The sequence below is a fragment of the Cherax quadricarinatus genome, chromosome 54 (assembly GCF_038502225.1).
Source record: "Cherax quadricarinatus isolate ZL_2023a chromosome 54, ASM3850222v1, whole genome shotgun sequence".
Classification (NCBI taxonomy): Eukaryota; Metazoa; Arthropoda; class Malacostraca; order Decapoda; family Parastacidae; genus Cherax; species Cherax quadricarinatus.
Genome location: NC_091345.1, coordinates 26214428 through 26229915, shown reverse-complemented (window position 1 = coordinate 26229915; position 15488 = coordinate 26214428). Strand labels below are relative to the sequence as shown.

General features: G+C 38.8%; 1 protein-coding gene across 2 annotated transcripts in view; it reads right to left on the bottom strand.

Annotated features, from left to right (window-relative positions):
• LOC128699093 (caskin-2) overlaps window positions 1-15488 on the bottom strand; it is a 414005-nt gene that overhangs the window by 255168 nt on the left and 143349 nt on the right. Inside the window, exon 3 of one of the 2 annotated variants that reach the window (XM_070096754.1) lies at window positions 10408-10655. In XM_070096754.1, the coding sequence (XP_069952855.1) occupies window positions 10408-10655 (248 nt within the window). The remainder of the gene's footprint in view (window positions 1-10407; window positions 10656-15488) is intronic. The other variant, XM_070096755.1, reaches the window with a different exon arrangement.

Below are 15488 nucleotides of genomic sequence, written 5' to 3'. Positions count from 1 at the left end.
TTTTAAGCTGAACATATTAGTCAGTAAGGTTAACCTTTCCTCTTCTGATGCGCCAATAAATTCCCCTTTTCTCCCCTAATAGATACTTTAGCCTCCTGTTAACCCATTTGGGATCGTTATTATTAGACCTAATTTCTCTCTGGGGAATGTATATACTCTGGGCACTGTGTACATTATTAAGAAAACAATCACAAAAGCAGATCCCTTCATAATCGTAAGTATGATCATCGTCAATAAACAAGACTAGGTCTAGCAAATTATTACCCCTGGTAGGCTCTGTTACGCATTGCTTCAGAAAACAGTCCTGAACTGTTTCCATAAAGTCACTGGACTCTAGATTGCCTGTCAAAGAATTCCAGTCAATCTGACTAAAATTAAAGTCCCCTACTATGACTATGTTATTGCGTCTAAAAGCCCGAATAATTTCGTCCCAAAGGCCGAGGGACTGATTACCTCATCTTTTGTATATAGTTCTACTGTCTTCCTATTATGTCCTAGAATCTGTATTGATAAAGCCACTGGATGGCGAAACGTCTACTACAATAAAGATATCCAGATGTTGCACATGTGTCTTAACTTTCATATTGTCGGTATTTTATACCTTTCTTTGCACAACTTGTCAGACACTGCAACATCATGGAATCTTGGTTCAGAGGACATCTACAAGACCTTCTTCACGGCTGCTGCAACTAACCCATCTCTTTGGGAAGGACCTACTTCCACTGGGGAATCCCGCCTACCAGTGACTGACCTCGTCTGCTGCCCGTCCCATTCACTGACGCCTATAAAAAGCGCCAGTCTTCTTGCCTTTGCTCCAGACTCTCCTCCACCACGATGCTGTGAACACTAACTCCAAGGCCGAGGGACTGATTACCTCATCTTTTGTATATAGTTCTACTGTCTTCCTATTATGTCCTAGAATCTGTATTGATAAAGCCACTGGATGGCGAAACGTCTACTACAATAAAGATATCCAGATGTTGCACATGTGTCTTAACTTTCATTACAAACAATACATGGACACAGAGGGTATATAAAGGCTCAGAGTGAGGTGAATACTAGTGAGGTACCATTTCGATGTTCACTAGTGGTAGTAGTAGTAGTAGTAGTAGTGGTAGTGACAAAAGTAATACAATATGGTAGAGCAATTAATTCGTACATGAGTAAAAGGATATAAAAGCTATTACTTGGGTAACATAAAAATAGGTTGGACAAATATAAACTGGAATGAGGCAGCTTGTTTCAGTGTTCACTCTCTGTGCTTTGTGTAGTATAACAGGAGAGACTATGTGATGGCAGGGTTTACTGTTTACTGTTACGAATTAATTGCTCTACCATATTGTATTACTTTTGTCACTACCACTACTACTACTACTACTACTACCACTAGTGAACATCGAAATGGTACCTCACTAGTATTCACCTCACTCTGAGCCTTTATATACCCTTTGTGTCCATGTATTGTGGAAAAAGACACTTATGTACAGTTCAGGACATTTATTAAAGGAAACGTTTCGCCACGAGTGGCTTCTTCAGTCCTAATACAGAGAAAACTAAGAAAACACACATATATATAGTGGTGGGAGTCAGGTGAGGTGATGCGTGGGTAGAGGTGGTAGTAGTAGTAGTAGTAGTAATGGAACTAAGGAGGTGAGGTTAGAGAGGGACCTGCTGGCATCAAGTAACACCAGTTCCCAGGATGGGTAATATCCTCTTGCTTAGTAATTTTGAAATACTGTAACTACCGGATTTTTGCTTTATAGTGTTACTGACAGAAATTAGTGCAGCTTCAATGCATTTTCTCCGTCTTAAGTCGTCTTCTTTAATAACTAGTTTAGCTTCGTAATAAAGTTGGTAGAATTACCGACAATATGTAAAGTAAAAGGACACAAGTGCAACTAATGTGACATTTATTGTGGCAACGTTTCGCTCTCCAGGAGCTTTATCAAGCCATTACAAACAATACATGGACACAGAGGGTATATAAAGGCTCAGAGTGAGGTGAATACTAGTGAGGTACCATTTCGATGTTCACTAGTGGTAGTAGTAGTAGTAGTAGTAGTAGTAGTAGTAGTAGTAGTAGTAGTAGTAGTAGTGACAAAAAGTAATGCAATATGGTAAAGCAATTAATTGCTTTACCATATTAGTGGTAGTAGTGGTAGTAGTAGTAGTAGTAGTAGTAGTAGTAGTAGTAGTAGTAGTAGTAGTGACAAAAAGTAATGCAATATGGTAAAGCAATTAATTGCTTTACCATATTGCATTACTTTTGTCACTACTACTACTACTACTACTACTACTACCACTACTACCACTAATATGGTAAAGCAATTAATTGCTTTACCATATTGCATTACTTTTTGTCACTACTACTACTACTACTACTACTACTACTACCACTAGTGAACATCGAAATGGTACCTCACTAGTATTCACCTCACTCTGAGCCTTTATATACCCTCTGTGTCCATGTATTGTTTGTAATGGATTGATAAAGCTCCTGGAGAGCGAAACGTTGCCACAATAAATGTCACATTAGTTGCACTTGTGTCCTTTTACTTTACATAGTTTAGCTTCATTGAATTTCATGAGGTGTCCAACATCGTCTCTATGTTGAACACATGCGTTTTTGCGGTCATCATTTCTGCAAGCATTTTTGTGTTCTGCAATCCTAATGTCCAGAGTTCTGGCTGTTTCCCCTACATATACTTTGTCACACCCCCCACATGGTATAGTGTAGATTCCTGCACTTGTGCCAGAATCATGCTTGGGTTTTTGTATCAGGTTCCTAATAGTAGTTGAAGAGCTAATAGATATTTTAGCTAGTTTTCTATCAAACATTTTTGAAACATTAGTGGCAACGTTGCTGACCGGTAAAACGATGTAACTTGGAGGCTTTTCTTCAATTTGATAGGTGTTGGTCTTGCTGAGGATACGTGTTGCACGTTTCCTGCACGTTTCCTCACTGTCCATGTATTGTTTGTAATGGCTTGATAAAGCTCCTGGAGAGCGAAACGTTGCCACAATAAATGTCACATTAGTTGCACTTGTGTCCTTTTACTTTACATATTGTCGGTAATTCTACCAACTTTATTACAATCCTTCCCCCTTCCCATTACATCTATCCACATGGAACAACTTAAACCTTTGAATATTACACTCAGCAGTCATATCCCGACTCTTTAAATCATACCAGGTTTCAGTTAATGCAATGATATCAAAGTTCCCAGCACATGCTACCGAACGTAGTTCATTAATTTTATTTCTTGCACTTCGACTGTTAGCATAAAATACCATCATATGTTTTTTCTTCTGCACATTTTTCCTATTGATCTTTGTTTTTACACAATTTCTGAAATTATCATTACCCAGAGTTACTCCATGACATTTACTATTAAGATTCTTAATATCAGAGCATAAGTCAATATATCCATACTCATTATTTATAATTTCTAAACCCATACCTCTAACTAATCCTAGTTTAAAGTCCTAACAACCCCCTCAACTGAGCTAGCAAGAAAACCCACACCTGCCCTGGATAAGTGAACCCCATCCCTGGCATACATGTCATTTCGGACATAGAAGTTGTCCCAGTTGTCAATGAATGGTACTACATTATCCTTACAGCGTTTATCCAGCCAACAAATAATACCAATTGCTCTGGACAACCATTCATTACCAACACCTCTTCTTGGCAAAATGTCACATACAACAGGGCGCCCCCCCCTTCTTCCTAATTATGTATATAGCTGTCCTGAACTTTCTAACTAAATCCTCACTTCTACGCTTGTCTACATGATTGCCTCCAGCACTGAGGCAAATAATAGGGTTGATCCCATTACCGTTCATGATGTTGTCAAGCCGGCTAACAATGTCCTCCATCCCAGCCCCAGGAAAGCAAACCCTCTGTCTCCTACTTCTGTCCTTCAAGCAGAACGCCCTATCCATGTATCTAACCTGGCTATCCCCAACAACAACAATATTCTTACCTTCCTTGGTGTCGTTCTTCGTGACGTTCCAAGTAATCGACTCACATTCGTCGGGTAGCACGGAGAATGCATTAGATGTTTCCACTGCAGTCTCTTTCTTCTTCATCGTTTCTGTCTTTCCAGTCTTCTTGATCGTCAACTTCGTTCCATGCTGTCCAGCCACTGACCACGTTCCCTTCTTGGCCTGAGGACTCAGAACAGGAGGACTACTACGAATCCTCTGGTTTTCTCAGTCAATCGCCGTGTCTCCATCTTCGCTACTCTCACTTCTTCCTTAAGCTGCTGGTAAAGTTGCTCGACGGAGGGCATCTTGGTTAAGTCCACGGAGAGCACACAAGACTCTTCTTCACAGAGTTAAGTACAGGTCACCTCTTTTGATACGCCTATAAATTCCTTTCTTATGCCCTAGTAGATATTTCAGCCTATTATTCATCCATTTTGGGTCATTTCTATTTGATCTAATTTCTTTATGAGGGATAAACGTTCTTTGAGCAGCATATATAGTGTTCAGAATACTGTCATGTTGATAGCTCTCTTCGTTACTCCAGTCAACAGATGATAAGTGTTCTCTAAGCCCATCGTAATCTGCTAAGCGAAAATCTGGGACTGTTACTGAGTTATCCCTACTACCATACTTCCATTCAATGCTAAATGTAATTGATTTGTGGTCGCTAGCACCCAGTTCCCCTGAAATTTCTAAATTATTAACAAGGGATTCATTGTTTGCCAGAACTAAGTCAAGCAGGTTATTTCCCCTTGTAGGTTCTGTCACAAACTGCTTCAAAAAACAATCCTGAACTACTTCTAAGAAGTCGTATGATTCTAAATTCCCAGTCAAGAAATTCCAATCAACATAACTAAAGTTAAAGTCTCCTAGAATTACTACATTATCGTGCCTTGTGGCCCTAACAATTTCCTCCCATAGTAGTCTCCCTTGGTCCCTATCTAAATTTGGGGGACGGTATATCACACCTAAAATCAATTTTTCATGCCCCTCTGAAAATTCTATCCAAACAGACTCTGTATGAGTTACTTCAGACTTAATACCCGTTTTTATGCAATAGTTCAAGCAATCTCGGACATACAATGCCACCCCACCCCCCTTCCCAATACTTCTATCTACTTGGAACAATTTAAAACCCTGAATGTGACATTCTGCAGGCATGTCCCGACTTTTCATATTGAACCACGTCTCAGTTAAGGCAAATACATCAATGTTACCTGCACTAGCAACTAGTCTCAACTCGTCCATCTTATTCCTAGCACTACGACTATTTGTGTAATATATATTTAAGGGCCCTCCTTTCTCTTTACCCTTTCTGCTCCTTTCTGTTATTCCGCTAAACCTATTACAGCCCTTGTCAATTAGTGCCACTGGCTTTCCAATATCCACCTCATTTTGCCTATTACTAGTTCTCCTAGTACTAAAATTACTACACTGCGACTTCACTGTTTTCCCGCCAAAACCCATACCACTAACTATTCCTAGTTTAAAGACCTAACAGCTCCCTCCACTGCAGTTGCAAGTGCTCCCACCCCACACCTAGATAAGTGAACCCCATCCCTGGCATACATGTCATTTCTGCCCGTTGTTGTTCACAATTTACATAAACGACATAGATGAGGGAATAAATAGCGACATAAGCAAATTTGCTGATGACAACAAAATAGGCCGTCCAATTCATTCTAATGAGGACACTAGAGCACTCCAGGATGAATTGAATAGACTGATGCAATGGTCGGAGAAGTGGCAGATGCAGTTTAATATTAACAAATGCAAAGTTCTAAATGCTGGACAGTTAAATAACCACGCCACATACAAACTAAATAATGTAGATCTTAATACTACTGATTGCGAAAAGGATTTAGGAGTTCTGGTTAGCAGTAATCTAAAACCAAGACAACAGTGCATTAGTGTTCGCAATAAAGCTAACAGAATTCTAGGCTTCATATCTAGAAGTATAAATAATAGAAGTCCTCAAGTTGTTCTTCAACTCTATATATTCTTGATTAGGCCTCATTTAGACTATGCTGCTGAGTTCTGGTCACCGTATTACAGAATGGATATAAATGCTCTGGAAAACGTACAAAGGAGGATGACAAAGATGATCCCATGTATCAGAAATCTTCCCTATGAGGATAGACTGAGGGCCCTGAATCTGCACTCTCTCGAAAGGCGTAGAATTAGGGGGGATATGATCGAGGTGTATAAATGGCAAACAGGAATAAATAAAGGGGATGTAAATAGCGTGCTGAAAATTTCCAGCCAAGACAGGACTCGCAGCAATGGTTTCAAGTTGGAAAAATTCAGATTCAGGAAGGATATAGGAAAGCACTGGTTTGGTAATAGAGTTGTGGATGACTGGAACAAACTCCCGAGTAAAGTTATTCCGGCTAAAACGTTGTGTAGTTTTAAAAATAGGTTAGATAAATACTAATCCAAAGGGGTTCTTTCAAGTGTATAGGACGAAGGTGAAGGAAAAAGTAGGACCTCTGAAATCTGGGAATGGACAGCTGACGGATAATGAACTGGAAATGTGTTCCTTATTTAATGACTATTTTTTGTCAGTTTTTACACAGGAAGATGTAAATGAGATTCCAGTAATTAACAATTATTTAGTTCCTGATGAATTTAAGTTAACTAATATTATTGTCACGAGGGACATGGTTATTAAACAGATAGACAAACTGAAACAAAATAAGTCCCCGGGACCCGATGAGTTGTTTTCAAGGGTACTTAAGGAATGCAAGATGGAGCTTAGTCAGCCATTAACGAGTGTATTCAATGCGTCCATCCTTACCAGTGTTGTGCCAGAGATGTGGAAGATGGCTAATGTGGTTCCTATATTCAAATCAGGGGATAAGTCCACTCCTTCAAATTACCGTCCAATAAGCCTGACATCTATAGTGGGCAAGTTGTTAGAATCAATTATAGCTGACATTATCAGAAGTCACCTTGAAGAGCATAACTTGATAAATGAATCTCAGCATGGATTCACGAGAGGTCGTTCCTGCTTGACAAACTTACTGACGTTCTTCAATAGAACATTTGAGGCAGTTGACAGTGATAAGGAATATGATATTGTTTATTTGGATTTTAGTAAAGCCTTCGACAGAGTACCTCACAAGAGACTCTTAAGAAAAGTGGCAGCTCATGGTATAGGAGGTAAGGTTCTAGCATGGATTGAGGCATGGCTTACCAATAGAAAGCAGAGAGTTACCATTAATGGAGTGAAATCTGAATGGGGATTAGTCACTAGTGGCGTTCCACAAGGATCAGTTTTAGGCCCTCTCTTGTTCATAATTTACATTAATGACCTTGATGAAGGGATTACTAGTGACATGAGTAAGTTTGCTGATGATACAAAGATAGGCCGTATAATTCACTCTGAGGAGGATATGAATGAACTCCAGGACGATTTGAACAAATTAATGTCTTGGTCTGAGAAATGGCAGATGAAGTTTAATGTGGATAAGTGTAAGGTACTTGCCCTTGGTAATGAAAATAACCCTCGAAGCTATAATCTAGGTGAAGTAGAGCTTGGTCATACAGAATGTGAAAAAGACTTGGGAGTCATGGTAAGCAGAAATCTAAAGCCAAGACAGCAGTGCCTCAGTGTGCGCAACAAGGCCAACAGATTACTTGGATTTATCTCAAGAAGTATAAGTAACAGAAGTCCAAAAGTTATTTTACAGCTCTATACATCACTAGTGAGGCCTCATTTAGATTATGCTGCTCAGTTTTGGTCCCCTTACTACAGGATGGACATAGACTCATTAGAGAACATACAGAGAAGAATGACTAAAATGATTTACTGTGTAAGGAACCTCCCGTATGAAGATAGACTTAAAGCCTTAAATCTCCACTCTCTGGAGAGGCGTAGAATGAGGGGAGATATCATTGAAGTGTATAAGTGGATGACGGGCATAAACAAGGGAGACATTAATAAAGTACTGAGGGTGTCGAACCAGGTAAGAACCAGGAATAATGGATTTAAGTTGGATAAATTTAGATTTAGAAAGGACATAGGTAAGTACTGGTTTTCTAACAGAGTTGTAGATGCGTGGAACAGTATTCCCAGTGGGGTGATAGAGGCTAGGACCTTGGGTAGCTTTAAGAAGAGACTGGACAAACACATGAGTGGGAGGGGCTGGGTTTGATTGGTGTCATGGGGTACGGGAGTTATTTCTTGGGAGGCTTTAGGTAGAGATCGTTTTGATAAGGACCTGCCTCGTATGGGCCAGTAGGCCTTCTGCAGTGTTCCTACATTCTTATGTTCTTATGTTCTTATGAGTGGGTGTGGGTGGGGTGTGAGTTGGACCTGACTAACTTGTGCTGCTGGGTCTGGTGCAGTGCTCCATCCTTGAGTGGTGTTACCAGACTGGGTGGGTCATTGGGCTAATCCGGGGGGGGGGGGTCACTGGTCTAATCCGGGATGAGGCACATGGATCTGCTCTGCATGGATCAGTAGGCCTGTTGCAGTGTTCCTTCTTTCTTATGTTCTTATGTTGGTAGACAGCAACCAGACAAGGAGGCACTACCGTCCTGTGGTAGTAGGTTGGTAAACAGTAACCACCCATGGAGGTACTACCGTCCTTCCAAGTGAATTTGAAACAGAAACCTGTAATTGTTTTACTTGATGGTAGGATTGCTGGTGTCTTTTCTGTCTCCTAAACATACAAGGTTGCAGGTACGCCTTGCTACTTCTACTTACACTTAGGACACTATACATGCATGTACAAGTATTTATATATACACACACACACCTCTGGGGTTCCTTCTGTTTTCTTACTAGTTTTAGTTCTTATTGTTCTTGGTCTTCCTCCGTAAGCCATGTGTGTCGTAAGAAACGACTAAAATGCCGGGAGCAAGGGGCTAGTAACCCCTTCTCCTGCATACATTACTAAATTTAAAAGGAGAAACTTTTTTTTTATTTTAATTCACTGTGCCTCGGTGGGATAAGGCCGGATTGTTGAAAGAAAAAGATTTAGAAAACAATCATTGAATCATTTATCACTATGTATAAGCTTTAGTACAAGTAAATGTTTTACAACAATCTTTGAAATATTCATAAATAACACCATAAGAACATAAGAACATAAGAACGAAGGAACACTGCAGAAGGCCTACTGGCCCATTCGAGGCAGGTCCAAGTCTCCTACCGGCTTAAGCCAATGCACCCAACCTAGTCAGGTCAGGTCACATTGACTTAAGGGAGGAACACGGCAACCGACCTGTTAGCACAAGTTAATCAGGTCCAACTCACACCCACCCACACCCACTCATGTATTTATCCAACCTATTTTTAAAGCTACACAACGTTCTGGCCTCTATAACTGTACTTGGGAGTTTGTTCCACTCATCCACAACTCTATTACCAAACCAGTACTTTCCTATATCCTTCCTGAATCTGAATTTTTCCAACTTAAAACCATTGCTGCGAGTCCTGTCTAGGCTAGATATTTTCAGCACACTATTTACATCCCCTTTATTTATTCCTGTCTTCCATTTATACACCTCAATCATATCCCCCCTAATTCTACGTCTTTCTAGAGAGTGCAGTTTCAGGGCCCTTAGTCTATCCTCATAGGGAAGGTTTCTGATACATGGGATCAACTTTGTCATCCTCCTTTGTACATTTTCCAGAGAATTTATATCCATTCCGTAATACGGTGACCAAAACTGTGCAGCATAATCTAAATGAGGCCTAACCAAGGATGTATAGAGTTGAAGAACAACCTGAGGACTCCTATTATTAATGCTTCTTGATATGAAGCCAAGGATTCTATAAGCTTTATTGCGAACACTTATGCAATGTTGTCTTGGTTTCAGATTACTGCTAACCAGAACTTCTAAATCTTTTTCGCAATCCGTAATATTAAGATCTACATTATTTAGTTTATATGTGGCATGGTTATTGTCCTGTCCAACATTAAGAACTTTGCATTTGTCTATATTAAACTGCATCTGCCACTTCTCCGACCACTGCATCAGTCTATTCAAATCTTCCTGGAGTGCTCGAATATCGTTATTAATATATACACGGAGAAAAGCTAAGCCCATAGCAGTTATAAAGAACTTGGGGAATGGAAGTAATTAGGATTGATTAAATGAATGGGACGATAGCTTCGATTCCTTGGATCAAGAGCCCTTCAACGGCAAAGGGCAAAACTGACTCTTGGAGTTATTATGTTGATATTTTGTTACTGGTACATGGCCTGATTAACTTCAGGGAAATTCCCGCTTGGTATAGCAGCATTTTGCCTCATAGTAATGAAAGAAGACAGGTACAAAACCAGTCTTTACTGTAACGTTTCATTATATGTATCATTGATCTGATACAGCTGTACATTGAGCGAAACATTGTTACAATAATAGCTTGATATGAAAGTATGTTTTTCTTTTAACTGAATTACCCACCTGCTGGCGCGGCCCACTAAGGAGAGGAGGCGGTTCTGGAGCTTGGCCAGGAAAGAGGTATCTTCGAAGCAGGTGGCGACGGAGGCGGGCAGGTCAGCTTCACTGCGGCACCCAACACCCCAGATAGCACTGACACACTTTCTTCTTATTTCCCCTCTTCTTCCTTCTCCTTCCTCCTCTTCTTCCTCAGGTATGTCCTTGAGACATTGTTTGTCCCTTTCTGTCCTGCCGTCGTCTCCCACAGGCTGCTGAAGGAAAAGTAACGGTGATTACTACAGGTTAAAACATTCAGTCAGCAACACGGAAGATGAGACATATTCCAGCTGATGGAGACTCTAAGTAGTAAATAGATACTTGTCATAAATTAATACCTGAGCTCAAATTATTAATGCTGTAACAGAGGTGATGACTAGTAGATAGATCACTCGTCTATTTCTTTATGAAATGTTAGTCCCGTTGTTTTAGTTAGGACCTGACATAAATTTAATGCAAGGGAAATTTTGTTGTTACTGATTATTCCCTCTGAATAAAAATATATAATGAAAGAAAAACATGGTTAGTAGGATGAAAATATGAGGTTCTTATAATTAAATTTTGTTCATTCTCTCTCTCTCTCTCTCCATCATCGAATTTCCTGTTCACTCAGTTTGCTTGTGAAATCATAATAGTGTGCTGTTATAATGTAAACAAAAGATTGGCAGCATAAAGATATACATTACATTATTGTAATGTAATGAGGCTGAATTTACTTATCTGATATACAGAAATACTAATAAGAGCCACTAGCAGCTACTGTAGCGGAAAAATCTTTGATTAAAGAGTGACATCGGTCTGCTTTTGCTATAATAATTTATTAATGGTTCTTAAATGAAGAAAATATTCATAAAACCAGAGTATTCAGAGAGCAGGATTGTCAAGCATACAAAAATGTGTTAGTTTATTTTCACAATATACCATAAATTTGTGTGAAGGAAGAGAGAAGGCGAAGGACATAATTACTAAAATGTTTACTACTGGGTGTTTAAGGCTGGAAGGAAGGGATGAGAGATGGAAAACTGAGTTACTGTACAGAGCGGAGGAAAACAAGAAGTGTTCATGGAACAGAATTGGAAACGAAGGTGAAAAAAGTAATGACAAGACAAAGACAAATGTAACTTTTTTCTATAAAGTATAATAAAGAATACAGAATATAAAGTATAATAAAGAATACAGAATCTAAAGTATAATAAAGAATACAGAATATAAAGTATAATAAAGAATACAGAATATAAAGTATAATAAAGAATACAGAATATAAAGTATAATAAAGAATACAGAATATAAAGTATAATAAAGAATACAGAATATAAAGTATAATAAAGAATACAGAATATAAAGTATAATAAAGAATACAGAATATAAACTATAATAAAGAATACAGAATATAAAGTATAATAAAGAATACAGAATATAAAGTATAATAAAGAATACAGAATATAAAGTATAATAAAGAATACAGAATATAAAGTATAATAAAGAATACAGAATACATTAATGGTCAGGCAGAGTTTACACTACAGAAAAGTTATTCAGTTAAGTTTACTAGAATTCTATGGTTTACCTTCTTTGGTATTATGTATACGACAACAATTTAGTTTGTTGTCGTATACATAATAATTTGGCGTAATATTTGTAATTGTGATTGGTGATATATAGAGAGCGACAGTATGAATGCTAATATATGGAGCAACAAGAATGTAATCGATAAAACTAGCTTTAACATAATAAACCAAAGGAGGTTTAGGACAGATTTAAGAAGTACTCTTTAATTATATTTTTGAAGCAGGTGATAATAAGGAACTTTCTGCATCTTCTGGAAAGGAGTTCCAGATATTAGGGCTCTTTATAAGTATAGAGTTCCTATACAGATCAACTTGAAGATGTGGTATATCAAAAATATGCGTCTTGTATTTTGTCTGTGTTCAGCTGCAGGTCTCCAGGAAGAGGTGAAACACTGGGTTAAAGCTCGTGTCCTGTATATATAAAATTCGCAGTAATAAGTGTGGAGGTATTGTATGTTCAGTAAATTTAGACTTCAAATAGTAAGTGTATGTGTTGTGAAGACCCTCATTGGTTGATTATTCTAACTGCTGATTAACTGCTGTGGATCCCAGTACAGATACCAAAAATAAGATAAAGATAGAATAGACAGTAATACAGAGTAATTCTGTTTGTGAAATAGCGCATTTTTGATAGAATTCCCACAGTTTTGGAATTTTTCTTAGATACATTTTGGAGTTGAGTGTAGAATTTCAGGATGAGTCAAGTTTTATCCTTAAGAATTTTCCCTCTTTTTGTCTTTTTTTTGGAGTATAAATTATTTATTTTTAAGTTGAAATGAGTATTTTTAGATTTGTTCTCGAACAACATGAAGATCTTATCAATATTGAAAGTAAATTTGTTTGGTGCCCTCCAGGTAGAATTTTTTTCGAGCTGGTACAACTGACAGTGTTGTTGAAGATGAGATGATCTGGATTTGATATGACTAATGTGTCATCTGCAAACAGAATTGATTTAAGTTCCTGGGAGCCATTTGGTAGGTCTTTATGTAGATGAAGAGTAACAGTGGCCATAGACGCTACCCAGAGGCACCACTATATTGATAGTTTGAGGTAATGAGGTAGTGCCATTAGTATCTGCTGACATCTGTCGGTGAGGTAGGGCTATGTGATAGCATGCCCTATGATTCCATAATGATCAAGTTTTATCAATAAGATTCTGTGGTGTATAGTGTCAAAATAAGCTCACTAGATATGCAACAGTTTCTAGAGCTGCATAGACAATGTAGCATCTTATGATAGCATCATTAATACTTTTTTCTGATTTGAATCCAAACCTGAATACTTTGTTTAGTAATAAATGCGTATAGACGTTTATATATTATTTTTTCATAAATTTAAGACAATAGCGGCAAGTTAGACATAGATCTATAGTTGCTTGGTTCAAATGGGTCTCCACCTCTGTGAACTGCAATGATAGGTGATAATACATGGGCAACATTCTTGTATATGAATGATGGTATTCTCGCATTACCTATTTTAAGTGCATTTATTATTGAAGTTAAATCCGTAGGATTTTGTTGGTGACAGGCAAAGGAAGCCTCGATTACTGCCATTGACTGGGGTAATCACTAACCTAAACAACAGAGTTTGGAATTTTGCTGGCAAGGTCAGTCATATAGTCGAGAAGTTTATTTACAGTATCACCAATATGAATGAAGGGTTCATTAGGACTAGCTAGTACAGTTTCTTCGGCCTTTGCAATTTGTCGTGAGCTCAGAGTTAGTGTTTTCCAGGTCTTTTTGATATCATCGTTTATTAAATGGAACCTGTTTTTTTTATTTCTTTACGTGCATGTGTTAAAGTATTTGTTTTCACTGGTTCTTTGTGAATTAAACCCATTCTGAATTGTTTTTCAGAGGTATGCTTCTTGCCAATGGTTCTGAGGATGTTGTTGGTTAGACAAGGTCTGTTTGTGGCTTGTTTGGTTTTTAAGGGTCAATGTTTGCTGTGGAGGATTAAAAATTTATAAAGGAAAACTTGGGCACGTGTGCGACTCTTGATCATTACTTAATTTTCTCTGGTAATCAATAATACTTAAAGACATGATAAAATTATTCACTGAAAATTTCTCAAAACATTATGCCCTAAAGAATAAACAAAAGAATGGACAAGGACTGGAAGTACCTATCACTGTAACCACTCAACCACAGAGCTTACAAGAGGACACTTTTACAACCTTCACAATTGTAGCATGGTTGCATTAGCGGCACCAACTTTGACCTTACTGTCTCATTCCATAACACCAGAAGCACCAATTTACTGTCTCATCCCACGACACCAGAAGCACCAACTTTGACCTTACTGTCTCATCCCACGACACCAGAAGCACCAACTTTGACCTTACTGTCTCATCCCACGACACCAGAAGCACCAACTTTGACGTTACTGTCTCATCCCACGACACCAGAAGCACCAACTTTGACGTTACTGTCTCATCCCACGACATCAGAAGCACCAACTTTGACTTTACTGTCTCATCCCACGACCCCATAAGATCTCGTAGTACAATCTTTACTCATATCCTTTAAAGCTAAGTAGATAATGAACACAAGGTAAATTGTAATGAACGATTGTCATTGGATAAGCAAAATAATTGATGAGAACTGGGAACGTAATTTATGCCACTGAGCTTACAATAAAATAGTTTTATTGCCAACACGTGGTACATCTATCCGCATCAGGTTCCATCCGAGGAAGGTGAGGGTAGATCAAATTCCTTGGATCACATGCCCGTCACCAGCAACAACACATCCTCTGTAGAGGAAATGACTTCAGAAGCCGTTGCCCCTAAAATACGAAGGGGGGGGGGATCTATGAATACCTTCCCTTAGAAAGACATCGTGAATGTTATGTCACAGGCTATTCCCCTTGTTGACAGATACCACCTCATGAGTTTTCTGTTTACTGGATAAACATATGCGTAAGTTAGTCCCTCTGGCGAGCGTGTTTAGAGTGGTGTGGCTCTGAAGACTAGTACGAGCTGGCGCTTTTTGCTTAGGTTGTTTCAAGATTGTGAGCTCCCATTTATTTTATATAATATTAAACGTCTTTTAGCGTGAGTTACAAAGACGTATTTTGCTAGGCTATTCCCCTTCCTGACGACTCTGTGACTGAAGAAGTACTTCCTAACATGCCTGTGACTCGTCTGAGTCTTCAGCTTCCAATTGTGACCCCTTGTTTCTGTGTTCCCTCTCTGGAACATCCTATCTCTGTCCACCTTGTCCATTTCACGCATTATTTTGTATGTTATCATGTTTCCCGACCCTCCTGTCCTCCAGTGTCGTCAGTCCGATTTCCCTCAACCTTTCTTCATAGGACATTCCCCTGAGCTCCGGAACTAGCCTTGTTGCAAACCTTTGTACTTTCATGAAGTGCTTGACCAGGTGTGGGTTTCAAACTGGTGCTGCATACTCCAGTATGGGCCTGACGTACACAGTGTACAGTGTCTTGAACGATTCCTTACCAAGGTATCGGAACGCT